The following is a 15,923-nucleotide window of genomic DNA, read 5'->3' as shown; positions in this document are numbered from 1 at the left end:
TTCTTCTTACATTAGCTTTGTATTGTAGAGTGATTTTTGTGCTTACTTTTTGGACAGGGTAAGGGTTTTAGGTGCTTTTTAGGTTCCTGCTTTTGTACTACTCTCTTAGGATACCGAAAAGGAGCTTTTAATGGATGACCTTTTTGTGGTGGAGAGGTACTGGTGTGTTTTGTAGGTCTCTTTGATTTTTACCAATTTCTTAACATCTCTCTCTTTAGCTTTCTCTCTCAAAGAATGTCTCCCCTCTTTTGTTAACATCTTTCTCTCCCAGGTTGACATTCTTTGACGGCTGAGATCTGCCACCAGTTTTATACCTCTCATCAATATTTTCTGCACTTAGTGTGGGAATTTCTTTTTCTTAGGACGTGTTTTGTTACCGTTAGGCCATTCACCTTCTTCTGTGATCTCTTCATATATTCTGCTCTCTGTCCAAGATTGTAGCAATGTGAAATCTAGCGAGAGTGCTGATGGAGTTTGCAAAAATTTATAATATTCTGTTTTCTAGTAATACTGAAGCCCTGTCACTGTTTTATTTCTCTTCTTGTGATTATGCATATGTTTTGGAGATTATGTAGGGAAACTTAGGTATAGGCCACTGTCTTTATCCTGTGGTAACCAAAAATTCCCAAAATTTAGATGTTTGTTTACTAAAAAATAAAGAATCCTGGGAGGTTGCATAACCTAATGCTGAGAATAAACCTATAAAGTTGGACTTTTTGGGTCCAGATCCTGGCTTCACCATTTACTAGCTATAAAATCTTGAATAAGTTACTTAATTTTTCAATGTTTCGGTTTTCTTGTATAATAGAAATTATATCTATAAGGATTATTTTGAATGTTATGTAAGGACTTAATATAAAACCTGGCATGGTAAGTGCCCTGTTGTTATCATTCTCATAATTGTTTTTAATATTATCACCACCAACAATATCTGCATTCAAAAATTGCAGAATTTAAATTGTAATTGATCTTGGTTGAGGCTAGTGCTCAATAATTGTAAATAATGAGATATGGAAAGTTGAAATGGAGGGGTGGAATAGTAAGTAGTAACCATTTTGTGTCACAAATATTTTTGAGAGTGTAATAACTCTTCTCTTTCCGCTCCTAAATGTACAAGAACTCTTCTTTTACATAGGATTTCAGAAGATTAATTAGGCAAACTTGAAGTTTAGTGATAAAATTAAGATTACTGATGTTTAAATAGGAAGAGAAAGAAAATAAGCTCATGAAAAGATCTTTGTCACATATAAGACATTGTGCTACAATAATAGATCTAAAATTCAGTTTTCCAATATTTCCTTTAAAATATTCTATTTTGAGATACATAACTTTTAAGCGTAATTGAAAACATTATCTCTAACAATGTATTGTGTCATTATTCATTGCAGTTTTTATTTACAACTTTCAACACAAACTGATAGCTTATCATTTTTAAGATTTTATTTTCATTTATCATAGTTCAGGGTTTTTTCATAGTAGTTTTCATTAACAAACTTTAAAAAAAAACTATTTATTTGTAAATATGTCTGACTGGCATCACAGAACTGTTCTTTGACAAAAACTATAAATGGTAGATATTCGAGTTAATTATAAATGATGCCCTAGAGTGACATATAGAGTCCAAAAACAAAAATGGGCAGGTACTAGTAAAGGGAGACACTACTTAAGGTAACACGCAAATGGGTCTGTTATCATGAAATCGGGACATTTTTAGAGTTATTTAGTAGGGGAATTGAATAGCTTTTTAAGAAGTTAAGTTCTAATTCTCACATTTAGTCATTGAAATTTTAAGTATACCGTTTAAATGCTGTTAATATTATTGTCTTTTATGGCTTTTGTTTTAGCCTGATGTAAATGCTGACATTGTGCATTGGCTCTCTTGGACTGCTCAAGGCTTTTTATCTCCACTTGCTGCAGCAGTAGGAGGTGTTGCCAGCCAAGAAGTATTGAAAGCTGTAACAGGAAAATTTTCTCCTTTGTGCCAGTGGGTTAGTTCTGAGTTTTTAAGGTTGAATTCTTTACTCATGAAATGGAATGTGTTACATATTATAATGTAGTATTAATATATTAGAAAAGCAACCTTAAAATACATTTTGATGCATGAAAGAGATGCAAGCAGTATGCCTCCAACACTTGATTCTGTGATTGAAATTAACAAGATGATATTTTAGGGCTATTGAGATATAACTCAAAGTTGCCTTCTCAAATGTATTTCCCTTAGTTGTGACAGTAAGGGAATGAATGTTCTATCCTTATAGGTAATTGTTCTCCAGTACCATAAGCTTAGCATTCTTGGGCTCTCAGGACTCTTGAATTTGTTCCATGGAATCTTTTACTATCATGAACCTTCAGGTTCCCTTTCTAGGTGTAAACTTACAAAAGTGGAGAACATGGGAGTGGTACAGGTTTTAGAGTTGCATGGGGTATGAACATCACAAGATGGAATAAAAATCCCCATGTCTTTTACCAGCAGGAATAATTGGCACAAGGTATGAAAGGATGCTGCCTCTAGGCCCTCTCTCTGTTGAAACACCATAAACATTTTGAATATAACATTTATCATTTTATTTTTTATTTTTATTTTTTTGGGACAGAGTCTCGCACCGTCACCCAGGCTGGAGTGCAGTCGCGCAATCTCAGCTCACTGCAACCTCTGCCTCCGGGTTCACGCGATTCTCCTGCCTCAGCCTCCCAAGTAGAGGGGTTACAGACACGCAGCACCACACCTGGCTAATTTTTTGTGTTTTTAGTAGAGGTGGGGTTTCACTATGTTGTCAGACTGGTCTCAAACTCCTGACCTCATGATCCGCCCGCCTCGGCCTCCCAAAGTGCTGGGATTACAGGCGTGAGCCACTGCACCTGGCTCATTTTTTTATATTTTAATAGGTACTCACAGTGCTATTTTGCTGCTGAATTCTTTATTTTAACATAGAATACAAGTACGTTAGTAAAAATCTGGTTTAAAGATAACCATTAGGGCAGGCGCGGTGGCTCATGCCTGTAATCACAGCACTTTGAGAGACCGAGGCGAGCAGCTCATGAGGTCAGGAGATCGAGACCATCCTGGCTAACATTGTGAAACCCCATCTGTACTAAAAATACAAAAAATTAGCTGGACATGGTGACACACCCCTGTAGTTCCAGCTACTCGGGAGGCTGAGGCAGGAAAATCGCTTGAACCTGGGAGCCAGAGGTTGTAGTGAGCCGCGATTGTTCTACTGCACTCCAGCCTGGGTTAATTGTTAATATAGATTCTGTGTTATAATACAATAAGTAACCAGTTGTTCACGTTCAAATTTAGCCACACAAGTTACTTAAATGAAAATGAGAGTAAGACTCAGTTCTTTTCTTCATTAACTTTAATTATCTTTGGTATTTTTAAAAAGCTGAAATTTTGGTTTCCTAGATTATTTTCCTATAGTGTGTGTAATTATAGATGACATACACATACACATACACATAGTATGTATAATTATAGATTATATATCCAAGCTGAAAAATAAATACAGAGTAGGTACTTTCTTCTCAAAAAGTAATCAAATTATGGCTGGGCACAGTGGCTCATGCCTGTAATCCCAGCACTTTGGGAGGCTGAGATGGGCGGATCGCCTGAGGTCAGGAGTTCAAGACCAGCCTGGCCAACATGGTGAAACCCCATCTCTACTGAAAATACAAAAAAATTAGCCGGGCGTGGTGGCGCGCACCTATAGTCCTGGCTACTCGGTAGACTGAGGCAGGAGAATCACTTGAACTCAGGAGGCAGAGATCACGCCACTGCACTCCAACCTGGGCAACAGAAAGACTCTGTCTCAAAAAATCAAAAACAAAAAACAAAAAGTAATCAAATTACTTATTCAAATGTAGCTAAAATTGAATGGGGGCTTCTAAAACTTTTGTGTAGCTATGAAAAATAGATTTGGAGGTGAAATTTCCTTTGGTTTAAAATTAGGATACATCATGTTTAGGATGGCTAAGTGACATGAATCCAATTATATCTGTTAACAGTTCCTTCAGTTTTTACCGTTATTTTAATGAGAGAATATCGATATATATATTACATGTTTTTAATTATATTTTTAAATATTTTACTCTGAGTTGCCTTTTTTTAATCATTTTTTCCTTCATGACTATTAAATAACTATAAAGGAGCTTCTTTTTATAGTCATTTAAGTTTTATACATAATAATTGTATTTTTAATCTTCTACTTTAAGTTATATCTTGAAGCAGCAGATATTGTTGAATCACTAGGCAAACCTGAATGTGAAGAATTTCTGCCACGGTAATAATGAAATCTCTCTTGCTTTTACTAACAGGGAAATAAATTTTAAAAGTTTTGTCTAAACATACCTTCGTTTTATATGTCTTTTCTCCTAAATCACTTTTGTAGTTGTTTTTTGTCTACTTAGTAATCATTTTAAGTGTCATAATAATGTCATATCGCTTTACTACTTGATAAATAGTGAATGCAAAGTTTTAAATTGTATGCCATGAGAAGGGTTAGCATTTAAAATACCGTAATGATGTTAGACAGAAAAAACTGCTATCTGCAGTCTTTATTTATATAAGTCATTCTTCACCTTTTTGGGTCATAAATCTTTTTGAGAATGAAAAGTTTAGAATTATTCTCCCTAAAATGCACATAACCCAAATTTCTGCCTTTGATTTAAGTGGGTTATCAGCTCCAAAGCCCATCCATAGATTCCTCTAAGAACTTCTCTTAAAAATCTCTGGCTTAGGAAGATTTTTTTTTAGATAAACCAAAGTTACCTTCACTTAAGTCATTTGTATTTAGACTATTAAGCCAAGTGGAAAAAGGAAAAATGGATTTCTTTATGGGGGCTTTTCTTTTTCAATTAAGATTGGTTAGGAGAAACTTTTAAAGAATATTTCCTTTTAAAGTACAACATTAAATTGGTATTAATGACAGTGAAACTAATTTTAATGGTTTTTATTTCTGCTTTTTGGTATGTGTTATTTTTTTCAGGGGAGATAGATATGATGCTTTAAGAGCCTGCATTGGAGACACTTTGTGCCAGAAACTGCAAAATTTAAACATCTTCTTAGTAAGTATGAATAATCATGGGAATAGTATGTTCAAACTGCTATCGTATATCAACTTAATTCATTAAAACAAATTTGAGTATAAGTGTGTAGAGTACAAGTGAATAGTTGCATCCAAGACCATGTGGCCTGTAAAGCTGAAATTGTTTACTGTCTGGCCCTTTACAGAAAAAGTTTTCCATCCTCTGGTCTAATTAATATATTTAAAGTAAAAATATGAATATGATAATTTAAAAAATTAAATTATTTTCTAGAAATATGTTTGAAAATTGGTGGGTTTTTTATTTTTTTTCTCACTAAATGAAAGAATATGTAAGTGTATTCTGTATCTTTTCTTTTCTTTTTTTTTTTTGAGACAAAATCTTGCTCTGTCACTCAGACTGGAATGCAGTGACATGATCTCAGCTCACTGCAACCTCTGCCTCTGGTTAAAGTGATTCTCTTGCCTCAGCCTCCCGAGTAGCTGGGACTACAGGGGCGTGCCACCACGCCCAGGTACTTTTTGTATTTTCCATAGAGACGGAGTTTCACCATATTGGCTAGGCTGGTCTTGAAATCCTGACCTCATGATCCGCCCTCCTCACCTTCCCAAAGTGCTGGGATTACAGGCGTGAGCCACCTCACCCAGCCTATTCTGTATTTCTTAATTGTCTTAGTGCATTGGCAGGGAAATTTTCTCCAATAACATAAAACAACTCCCTTCCATTTATTGTTTTAATTATTATAATTAGCCCTGAAAATTACTGCATATTCTCATTAATCATCTTTAAAATAATGTTTTGAAAATCAACTGTTATTGAGCTTTTTACATGCATATGGAATCTAGTATTATCAATTTTAGATAATAATAGAAGTCTTAGAATAGTTTTATTCAGAAAAGGAGTTTTGAGAAATGTCCAAAAGGGAGGAATCTTTTTTTTTAATGTTGTACTAATATTATATTGCATTTATTTCTATCTTACATAAGCAGTTCAATGTTTAAATTTTATTTGGAATTTTTAAATGTCTTCTGTTTAAAGAAATTATAAAATTATGCTTTTGCTTATTTGATTTATACTTTTTTTTTCTTTGAAACACAGTGGTAAAATAAACCTGGTAAATATTACAAAGTGAAATAATTTACAAATGGTCAGATTATTTTAATCTGATATGTACCGTTTTTCTCCTCCATAGGTAGGGTGTGGAGCCATAGGCTGTGAAATGTTAAAAAATTTTGCTTTACTTGGTGTTGGCACAAGCAAAGAGAAAGGAATGGTAAGATATCAATCCTTGAGAGTTAAAAGTTTATATTTCTGTTGTTGCCCATTTTTCAGCTGTATTTGACTGAATAAATCTGAAGTATCAGTTTTTTGAAAATAGAGCATTAAACTAAAAATTGGAAGATTCTGATGCCCTTCTGACCACTTTTCGAAACTGATGTTACCTTGTAGCAAATTAATTCTTTTCTCAGTTTCCTTCTCTACTACTGTGAAACTGACATTTGTACTACCTATCTCATAACGTTATTGTGATGATCAAATGTGAAAGGGCTTTGCAAACTATAAAATATGTTGTTATTTCTGTCAGATAGTGTTTATTATTAAATGTTTAATATAACTGAAGCTAACATTACAAAGTTGCAGAGTACTCAGATGTAGTTTCAATTAGTGAGTATTAAAAGTAGTGGGAAAAATATAAATCTCAGTGTACAATTTAAATTCTTAAGACTCTAAATGTGAGTTAATTGCAAGCCATGTCATATATTTAAACAGAAGTTTATTTCACTGGTGCTGTTTGCCCTTTAAGATAAACTATCTTCCTTTGGTGATTTCATAGATATATCAAGGTGACTAACAGAAGACTAATTAAATGGCTAAAATTTGTATGATAGTTCACCTTTTGTAAAAGTTTATTAAACTTAGCTTATTCCAATTCAAAAGAGCATACATTACTATCATAGTTACAGGCAGATATTCTATGTTTATATTAACATTTCCTAAATACTGCTCCACTAACCACTATTACTTGTGGTGATTTTAAAAAGAAAAAAAGTCTTTGGTTACATCAGTTTAGGAATCACCTAACTACTTTAACTCCTTGGAAATTCATGATGCACATGAGTATATAAAGGTCAGGAAAATAACTGTAATGAAGAAACCTACTGATTTCAGATGACAAAACAAGGTAAGTTAATGTGGACATGCTTCTATACTACTGGAAACGCACAGACTTACTGTATACGTTTTTTTAAAGTGTAATGTAACCAAGCTGAAAAGAGAAATTCCCAGGTCCCAGGAACCAAGAGAGAAGAAAAAGTCCTAAGTTGAAAGCCATGGGAACTTACAAGTGTTTCTATCTTGAATGTCTGTCCAAAACTTTAAGTAAAAACAGAAGTCACTAATGAGAAATTGAGACTCAGAGCATGTACCACACCGGAGTAAGGGGTCCAAAATTATATCATGTAAAAACTTTAAGCAGAGAAAGGAATATAACAAATTTAAGACCACTAAAACTTACAGCCTTTAAAACAAATGTAAAACTGCATCATGATGATAACAACACACTCAGGACTATGCAAAAAAGTCAGCCTTCATTAAAGATGATTCAGATTAAAAAATGACTGTTCACTAGAAAGGGAACCACTGCAAGAATCAGCCATGGCAAATAAAAGAATTAGTCTCCTAAGAATTATAAATAATAGAAGTGCTACCAATAATAGAATATTTTACAGAAAATATAACAAACTTTAATTTTTAAAATGATCAGAGATTAAGAGGACTAGAAATGGGAAAAAGGGTGCTGAGATTTTTACAGAAAGCCAAATAAGAATTTCTGTATGATCACTAATATTAAAATTTAAATATAACTGAGGTGAGAATGGACAAATCAAAGATAAATATAAATACCCAGAATGTAGTGCAGAAAGATATCCTTTTTTTAATGAAAGAGAGTGCGTTTGCAAGGTCCAACATAGGTCTAGTAGAATTTCCAGAGACACAAATAAGGGAGAAGAAGCAATATATTCCAAAGATAATGACAAAAGTTCCCAGAGTTAAAGAAAGACAAGTGTTTTCAAATTGGAAAGATAAACTAGTACCAAACAGATCAAAAGCAAAGATTAAAAAAAGAGATTGCATAATAGACTTTTCATCAGCAATAGATAGAAGATAATGGAAGCATATCTTAGTGTGAGGGAAAATTACTATTAACCTGGATTTCCATACTCAGTTCGAGAGGGAGAGCAAAGTAAAGATAGCCGACAAATAAAATGATGAAAGATTACAAACACTTACTGGTTCTTACTGAAAGATGTTAGGTTGTGTGGTGTGGACAGTGTTTAAAAGGTATGTAGAGGCATTTGTCGGCATTCTTTGATTTACGTAAGTATTGATTTTTAAAACCTTAGAGTGAGATAGTTAAAAGTTTAAGTGTAACTAATCTCATGGAAAGCAGACTGGAGAGTTCCAAATTAAATGATTTAGATAGTCTCGGTTTTCAGGAGGATAGAAATTTTAATTAATTTTATATCTTAAGTCACATAAGCATGTTAAAATTTTGAGCATAACCACATAACATGAGGCACTTAGCTTCCAGTTTGGGGAGCTGGGGGCAGTAGGAATCAAGAAAACTTGATCAGTCTAGCACAAGGCAAAAATAGAGGGGAATTGAAAAGCAGAATTGGAGGAAGTGGAAAGAAAAAGCCTAAATATCAGTGAACAGTGAATTGATTAAGCTTTTTTGTTAAAAGATATTTTCTGTTTGACTTTTTTTTCCATTAAAAGAGACACTTCCTAGCATAATTACACAGAAATATTAAAAATATCAGGGAAATAACAACTAAAAGAAAATGAGTGTGGAATATAGTCTGAGACATTCTACATCTAGGCAAATTTTGTTTAAAATGCTAAAGTGGCAAATGCATTTTGAATACTCTTCAGATTATCTTGAGTTTGCTTTCTTCTTGCATCCTTTAGAATGACAGTCTGCAGACTTTTTCTTAATGGACAAGATTGCAAATATTTCAGGTTTGCAGACCAAAGATCTCTGTCACCACTTACCAGTTCTGCCCCTAGGATCATGAAAACAGCAGTAGACAATTCTTAAATGGTATGACAGTGTTTCAATAAAACTTTATTTACAAAAATAGGCAGCCTGCCTAATTAGGAGGTTAGCAGTTCAAGACCAGAGTTTGTAGACCTCTGCTTTAGCCAGAGTTCGTTTCAAATTGATATATATAAGCATTCTTCCCAAATTAGTTGAGATTAAGAATAAATATCAGTTGAGAAAGAAGAACTAGCTCCTCTGCAGGTAATCCATTTCATAGTTCTAAAAAGTTTTGTTTTGTTATGAATAATAGAAAAAAGTTTTGAACAGGAATTGCAGTTGGTCTCAGGTATTTTGTTTGATGTGCTATGTAAAACATTAATTACAATTAAATAAAATATAAAAGAGTAGTATTGGTAACTATTTAGGAGTGTTTGTATCATTATAACCTTTACCAACCAGACTAATTTAGAATAATTTGTCAGGACTTTTTTAGTCATACTGAAAAAAGAAAAATAGATTAAAATTTATCCATTATGTAATTTCAGCCATATTTTCTTGATATTAGATTACAGTTACAGATCCTGACTTGATAGAGAAATCCAACTTAAATAGACAGTTCCTATTTCGTCCTCATCATATACAGGTATGTTGCTATTCTGTTTCAAATTTAAATCGTGTATTATACAAAAAAGAGTAGAGTTTCCTTTTAATAAATAGAAAACAGTGATTGAATAATCATGTGTTATTTTATTAGAATCTTTCAAATTATCAATTAATGGGTATGACAAAAGGGAAAAGATTAAATTATCTAATGCACAATATTGATCTTTGCATTGATTTTGGAATTGAAACCTGAGTTGTGAAACAGGCAGTATTTTTTTCATTTTGTAATCACCAGGGTATGTTGACATTTAATTTTAGAAAGTAAGTATATAGAAATATGTTTCTAATTTGAGGTTTTGGTAGTTAGCAAATTTAGCACTGTCTTTTTTTATCTTTGTCATAAATCAGATAAAAGTTTAGCACTTAGAATTTTTGTGCTCTTTTGATCATTTGACCAGCATCCCTTTTTATGGTAAAATAAAGCTTGTTCTTGATTTTCTCCTGTTTTATAGAGATCAAAATATTTAAGTCAGGAAAAAAAGCATTTTTTTTAACTGTTACCATTTTATTATATACCTTTCTACCAGCAATATATGAGAATTCCAGTGACTCCACATCCTTGTCAGCACTTATTTTTTTGTTTGTTTATTATTATACTTTAAGTTCTAGGGTACATGTGCACAATGGGCAGGTTTGTTACATATGTATATATATGCCATGTTGGTGTGCTGCACCCATTAATGTCATTTACATTAGGTATATCTCCTAATGCTGTCCCTCCCCCCTTCCCCCACCCCACAACAGACCCCGGTGTGTGATGTTCGCCTTCCTGTGTCCAAGTGTTCTCATTGTTCAGTTCCTACCTATGAGTGAGAACGTGTGGTATTTGTTTTTTTGTCTTTGCGATAGTTTGCTGAGAATGATGGTTTCCATCTGCATCCATGTCCCTACAAAGGACATAAACTCATCCTTTTTTATGGCTGCATAATATTCCATGGTGTATATGTGCCACATTTTCTTAATCCAGTCTATCACTGATGGACATTCGGGTTGGTTCCAAGTCTTTGCTATTGTGAATAGTGCCACAATAAACATACGTGTGCATGTGTCTTTATAGCAGCATGATTTATAATCCTTTGGGTATATACCCAGTAATGGGATGGCTGGGTCAAATGATATTTCTAGTTCTAGATCCCTGAGGAATCGCCACACTGTCTTCCACAATGGTTGAACTAGTTTACAGTCTCACCAACAGTGTAAAAGTGTTCCTATTTCTCCACATCCTCTCCAGCACCTGTTGTTTCCTGACTTTTTAATGATCGCCATTCTAACTGGTGTGAGATGGTGTCTCATTGTGGTTTTGATTTGCATTTCTCTGATAGCCAGTGATGATGAGCATTTTTTCATGTATCTGTTGGCTGCATAAGTGTCTTCTTTTGAGAAGTGTCTGTTCATATCCTTCACCCACTTTTTGATGGGGTTGTTTGTTTTTTTCTTGTAAATTTGTTTGAGTTCTTTGTAGATTCTGGATATTAGCCCTTTGTCAGAGGAGTAGATTGCAAAAATTTTCTGCCATTCTGTAGGTTGCCTGTTCACTCTGATGATAGTTTCTTTTGCTGTGCAGAAGCTCTTTAGTTTAATTAGATCCCATTTGTCAATTTTGCTTTTGCATTAGTCAAGCAAATTTGCTTTTACTTTAGAAATGTTTCAGCCAGGCGCAATAGCTCACGCCTATAATCCTAGCACTTTGGGAGGACAACACAGGATTGCTTGAGGTTTGGAGTTCAAGACCAGCCTGGGCAACCTAGGGAAAAACCAGTTCTACCCTAAAAAAAGTTTTTGAAAAATTAAAACAAAACAGATTTTTCTTTATTGTTCAACAACTCATTGCAAGTCTTAGTAAACTAAGCTTAGTAATGTCATGAACAGAAAGTAACTAAAACAGATGTCATAGTTAATCTAATTGCCTCCCTTATCCAAATATAATAGAGAAAGTAACAGGGTCCGTTGTGAACTAAAATATGTTGCAAAGTGTCTTTTCTTAACTTGGTGCATTTTACTTAGGAACTATAAAGGCCTGTTCATTCTTATTTTACTGAGCTCTAGCAAAGTTTTCATTTGTTTGTACACTTACAACACTGATAAGTGAAATGTGTCAACCTAACAATGTGAGAAGAAACAGAAATACTGTTAAAACTAGATGTGTGAATTTAAAAAATGGCCTAAAGATGTTTAGTGCCAAAGCAAATGCAAATGAACAGTGACAGCACCTGAAATAACAGTCACGATTTAAAAATAGTCACTAAATCATTTTAAGAAAATAAAGAATAAATTATATTTAGAGTGCAGTAGTACCCCTTAGCAGTGGTATCCACAGTTTTGCTTGCCACAGTTTCAGTTAGCCATGGTCAACCAGGATCTGAAAATAGATGAGTACAGTGTAGTACAATAAAATTCTGTATTTTGAGAGGGAGAGACCATACTCATATGACTTTTATTAATGTATATTGTTCTGATTGTTTTGTTTTATTGTTATTAATCTCTTACTATGCCTAATTTATAAATTAAACTTTATCATAGATATGTGTGTATATGAAAATACATAGTATATATAGGGTTTGTTACTGTCTGTAGTTTTAGGCATTTTTGGGGGTTGTGGAAGGCAGATGAGGAACTACTGTACTCTTTTTTATAAAACTGAAACACAAATAATTTCTGAAAATATATCCATCCAGAACTAATGATAATTTTAAAATGTTAGTACCAAACTGTTAAACTCTCATATCTCTAAGAACTTATCTTCTGCAGAGTTGATTTCCAATGTTTTACTGAGTGTGTTATCATTTTTTTCTAAGCACTTACCAAGTCAAACATTATTACTAGGGAAAAGTTGTGATTGGACTTTTAACATTTTTTAAGAACTGTAAAGTACTTAACTATGAGATAGAAGGTGTTTAGATTTTTATTAATAATTTGTAAATTATTTAGACTAATGTGCATTATTAATGTAGTGTGATTACAATGAATGTAATTTCTACAAGCCAAAAATGAAAACTGGTCTCATTACTCTCTCTCTCTCTCTCTCTCTCTATATATATATATATATATGTATGTATATATAGACTATGATTGAACTTAACACATTCTTATCACTCTGGAGTATATAGAAAAATCATAGTCCTTTTTTTTGTTGTTGTTGTTTAACATATTCCTTCTGCTTATATTATTTGTTTAGAAACCTAAAAGCTATACTGCTGCTGATGCTACTCTGAAAATAAATTCTCAGATAAAGATAGATGCACACCTGAACAAAGTATGTCCAGCCACTGAGACCATTTACAATGATGAGTTCTGTACTAAACAAGATATAATTATAACAGCATTAGATAATGTGGAAGCCAGGAGATATGTAGACAGGTATGTTCTTGAAATTCATGTTTCTACATTATTATCTTTAGTTTTCACTTCTGTTTCCCACATTACTTATCGAAAAGTTATGGAATTATCTGCTTATTCTTTATGTTTCTAATGTAGTACTCCTCAAACACAAACCCTTTGATGATTTCCCATTATACTTAGAATGAAATTCAAAATCTGTATCATAACCTAAATGTTTTTCATGGAGTACTTTTCCCTGTTCACCACGCCAGTGTAACATTTACCAGTCTTCTTTGGCTCCCTTATTCTAGCTGTATGTGCTTTTCAGTTTTTTGGCTGTCTTTTGTTTTTTCTGAATTATAAAGCTATTTTTAATACTTGGGTGAAGTCCCACTGCAATAGAAAACACAGAAGGGGTAACTTCTTCACCCCAAGAAATGGCCCAAGGGAGAGAGGCTACCTGAGAAGGAAGCACAAAATGTACCCATTGCAAACTCAGGGCAAAGGGAATGCCATCAGTACTGGGTCCTCTGAGCACTAGAGGAGGAAACATGATTGTGGTGGGACTGGCTTCAGGCCCATAGGCGAAGGGCACGGGGGTGGACACCAAACCATATAGCTACTTAGGTTCCTCCTCCTTCTCGTTTTCCCTTTTCTGCTTCACCTCCATGATCTCCAAGTCCCTCTGCTTGTGGGCAGCAGGAGAAAATCCATCGTCTTGGCACTTTCCCTTAACTGTTTGCGTATTCTTCTGTTTTTTCATATTCTTCTACCAGGCGAGCTCATGCTGGTTACCTGCAGCAGCTCTGACCTGCCCCCGCTCCTTCTGTCTGTGCCTTTAAGTTCTTACCAGGCCTTCAGCACTTTTTTACCTCAGGGACTTACACATAATATTCTTCAGCCTCAGAAAGTTCTGTTTTTCTTGCTTTAACATTCCTGATCTCTAATCTCCCTATCTACTCTTCATCTAGTTTAGCTTTTTTTCTTCATCCTTTCAATTTCAGCCTAAATTTCTTTATCCAAACAGACTTTCTTTTCCCCCAAATTCTAAATTAGATCCTCCTATGGTGATTTTCATAGCACTATGTACTTTTTCCTTCATGGCACTTACTTTTACTGGTATACATATTTATTTAATGTTTGTGTCCTCACTAAATCATTCATCCAGGGACCATTTACTTTTCATCATTGTATCCTCAGTGCCCAACACATGATGTCATTTATTAAGTATTCCTTAAATAAGTAGATGAATGAATGACTTTAAATGTGTTCACCTTACGTGTTTATATGACTCCTCAATGTTAGGGTGTAGAGCAGATATATTATCAGAGGATAATTTATCAGTTGAAAAATATGAAAAGTATGTAATCTTGGGTCAATGAGGGGAAGAAAATAAAACTTTAAGAAATAAAAATTTGTAGAATATGAGTATTATAAGTATTGAGAAAGAAGATTAATAATATTTGGGATAAAGAAAATATTGAGAAGAGATAGTGTGATATAACTTATAGTTAGAAAATAACCAAAGAAGAAATATAAAGCAAGGGAAAAGAGTAATACTGTTAGGAATTAACCGAGAGATAAAGGTTAAGAAAGTCCCAGATTTAGGGTACGAGTAGTAGGAAAGAGAGAAATTACTAGATTGAACAACAAAATTTGTATATATAGTGCAGAATAGGGGAACAGGATTGATCCACTCTTTGATAGTACTGTATCTGTTTTCCTAAAATACTGCATTCAAGAAGTGATCAGCATATGAAATGGTCAATAGAAAGTAGTAGGATGTCCTTTCGTTACATTGTTATTGCTCACTTTTTTGTTTTTTACTTGTTATCTTTTCAAATAGTCGTTGCTTAGCAAATCTAAGGCCTCTCTTAGATTCTGGAACAATGGGCACTAAGGGGCACACTGAAGTTATTGTACCGCATTTGACTGAATCTTACAATAGTCATGTAAGTGAATCAGTATTTCGAAATAAATGTCTTTTTTATGTCTTATAATTTTTGTCTTGATCAACAATTTGATTTAGCTTTCCTAATCCTTCTGAGTTTGCTGTGCCAATGATGTTCATACATATGTGCATGTGCATTTTTAAAAATATAATTGAACTTTTTTTTAATTATCAGAATTTTGTGTCTGTTGTTTCTGGAGCATTATTCTACTGTTTACTATTTATTTCTCAGAGCTGCTTAGTTTTCTAATACCCTTTGAGTTTAAGATTGTTTGATAAGAACAAACTATTAGATTGAGACTAGAACTGTTAACAAAGACATAAAATTTTATTCGCTTGCTGAGACGAAGTGAGCCATTTTAGATTAGGTAAACCAATAAACCTAGGCAAAATGTACTCTATAATAGAATGTGGATTTCTTCAGTGGTACTTTATCCACAAAAAAACGACTTAGGTATTTGCCATTTATTTAATTTATCAGTTGAAAAATGTGAAAAGTATGTAATCTTGGGTCAAAGAGGGGAAGAAAATAAAACTTTAAGAAATAAAAATTTGTAGAATATAAGTATTATAAGTATTGAGAAAGAAGATTAAGAAACCTGTATCAAGCATTGAGGACATATTTCTGCTCCCAGATGTTTTTCTCTATGGAAAAACTCATGCTTTTCCGAGCATTATACTGGGTATTCCTGAATTACTTTTCAAAGCAGGGAGTGTTATAAAACTTTACATTTCACCTTGATTCATGAAGAAAAAAATGATTTATAGATGATGGTGTGTCATGAGTACTACATGGTGCTTTAAATGAGTACACAAATAATAAATAAGATTCATGTTTGGCATTACATAGCTGTTAACAAATAGGTTAAATGTCAAAAGAATTAACTTCTCTTATTGCCTAAG

General features: G+C 33.5%; 1 protein-coding gene and 1 pseudogene across 2 annotated transcripts in view; one reads left to right on the top strand and one right to left on the bottom strand.

Annotated features, from left to right (window-relative positions):
* Positions 1-15,923, top strand: part of UBA6 (ubiquitin like modifier activating enzyme 6) — a 72,963-nt gene that overhangs the window by 41,509 nt on the left and 15,531 nt on the right. Inside the window, exons 14-20 of one of the 2 annotated variants that reach the window (XM_021938578.2) lie at positions 1,845-1,988; positions 4,213-4,280; positions 4,986-5,064; positions 6,236-6,316; positions 9,654-9,731; positions 12,927-13,108; positions 14,916-15,021. In XM_021938578.2, coding sequence (XP_021794270.2) covers positions 1,845-1,988; positions 4,213-4,280; positions 4,986-5,064; positions 6,236-6,316; positions 9,654-9,731; positions 12,927-13,108; positions 14,916-15,021 — 738 coding nt within the window. The remainder of the gene's footprint in view (positions 1-1,844; positions 1,989-4,212; positions 4,281-4,985; positions 5,065-6,235; positions 6,317-9,653; positions 9,732-12,926; positions 13,109-14,915; positions 15,022-15,923) is intronic. The other variant, XM_021938579.2, reaches the window with a different exon arrangement.
* LOC116274180 lies at positions 13,599-13,859 on the bottom strand (annotated as a pseudogene).

The sequence above is a fragment of the Papio anubis genome, chromosome 3 (genome assembly GCF_008728515.1).
Source record: "Papio anubis isolate 15944 chromosome 3, Panubis1.0, whole genome shotgun sequence".
NCBI lineage: Eukaryota > Metazoa > Chordata > Mammalia > Primates > Cercopithecidae > Papio > Papio anubis.
The sequence above is the reverse complement of the archived record's forward strand: the minus strand, read 5'-3'. Positions and strand labels throughout refer to the sequence as shown.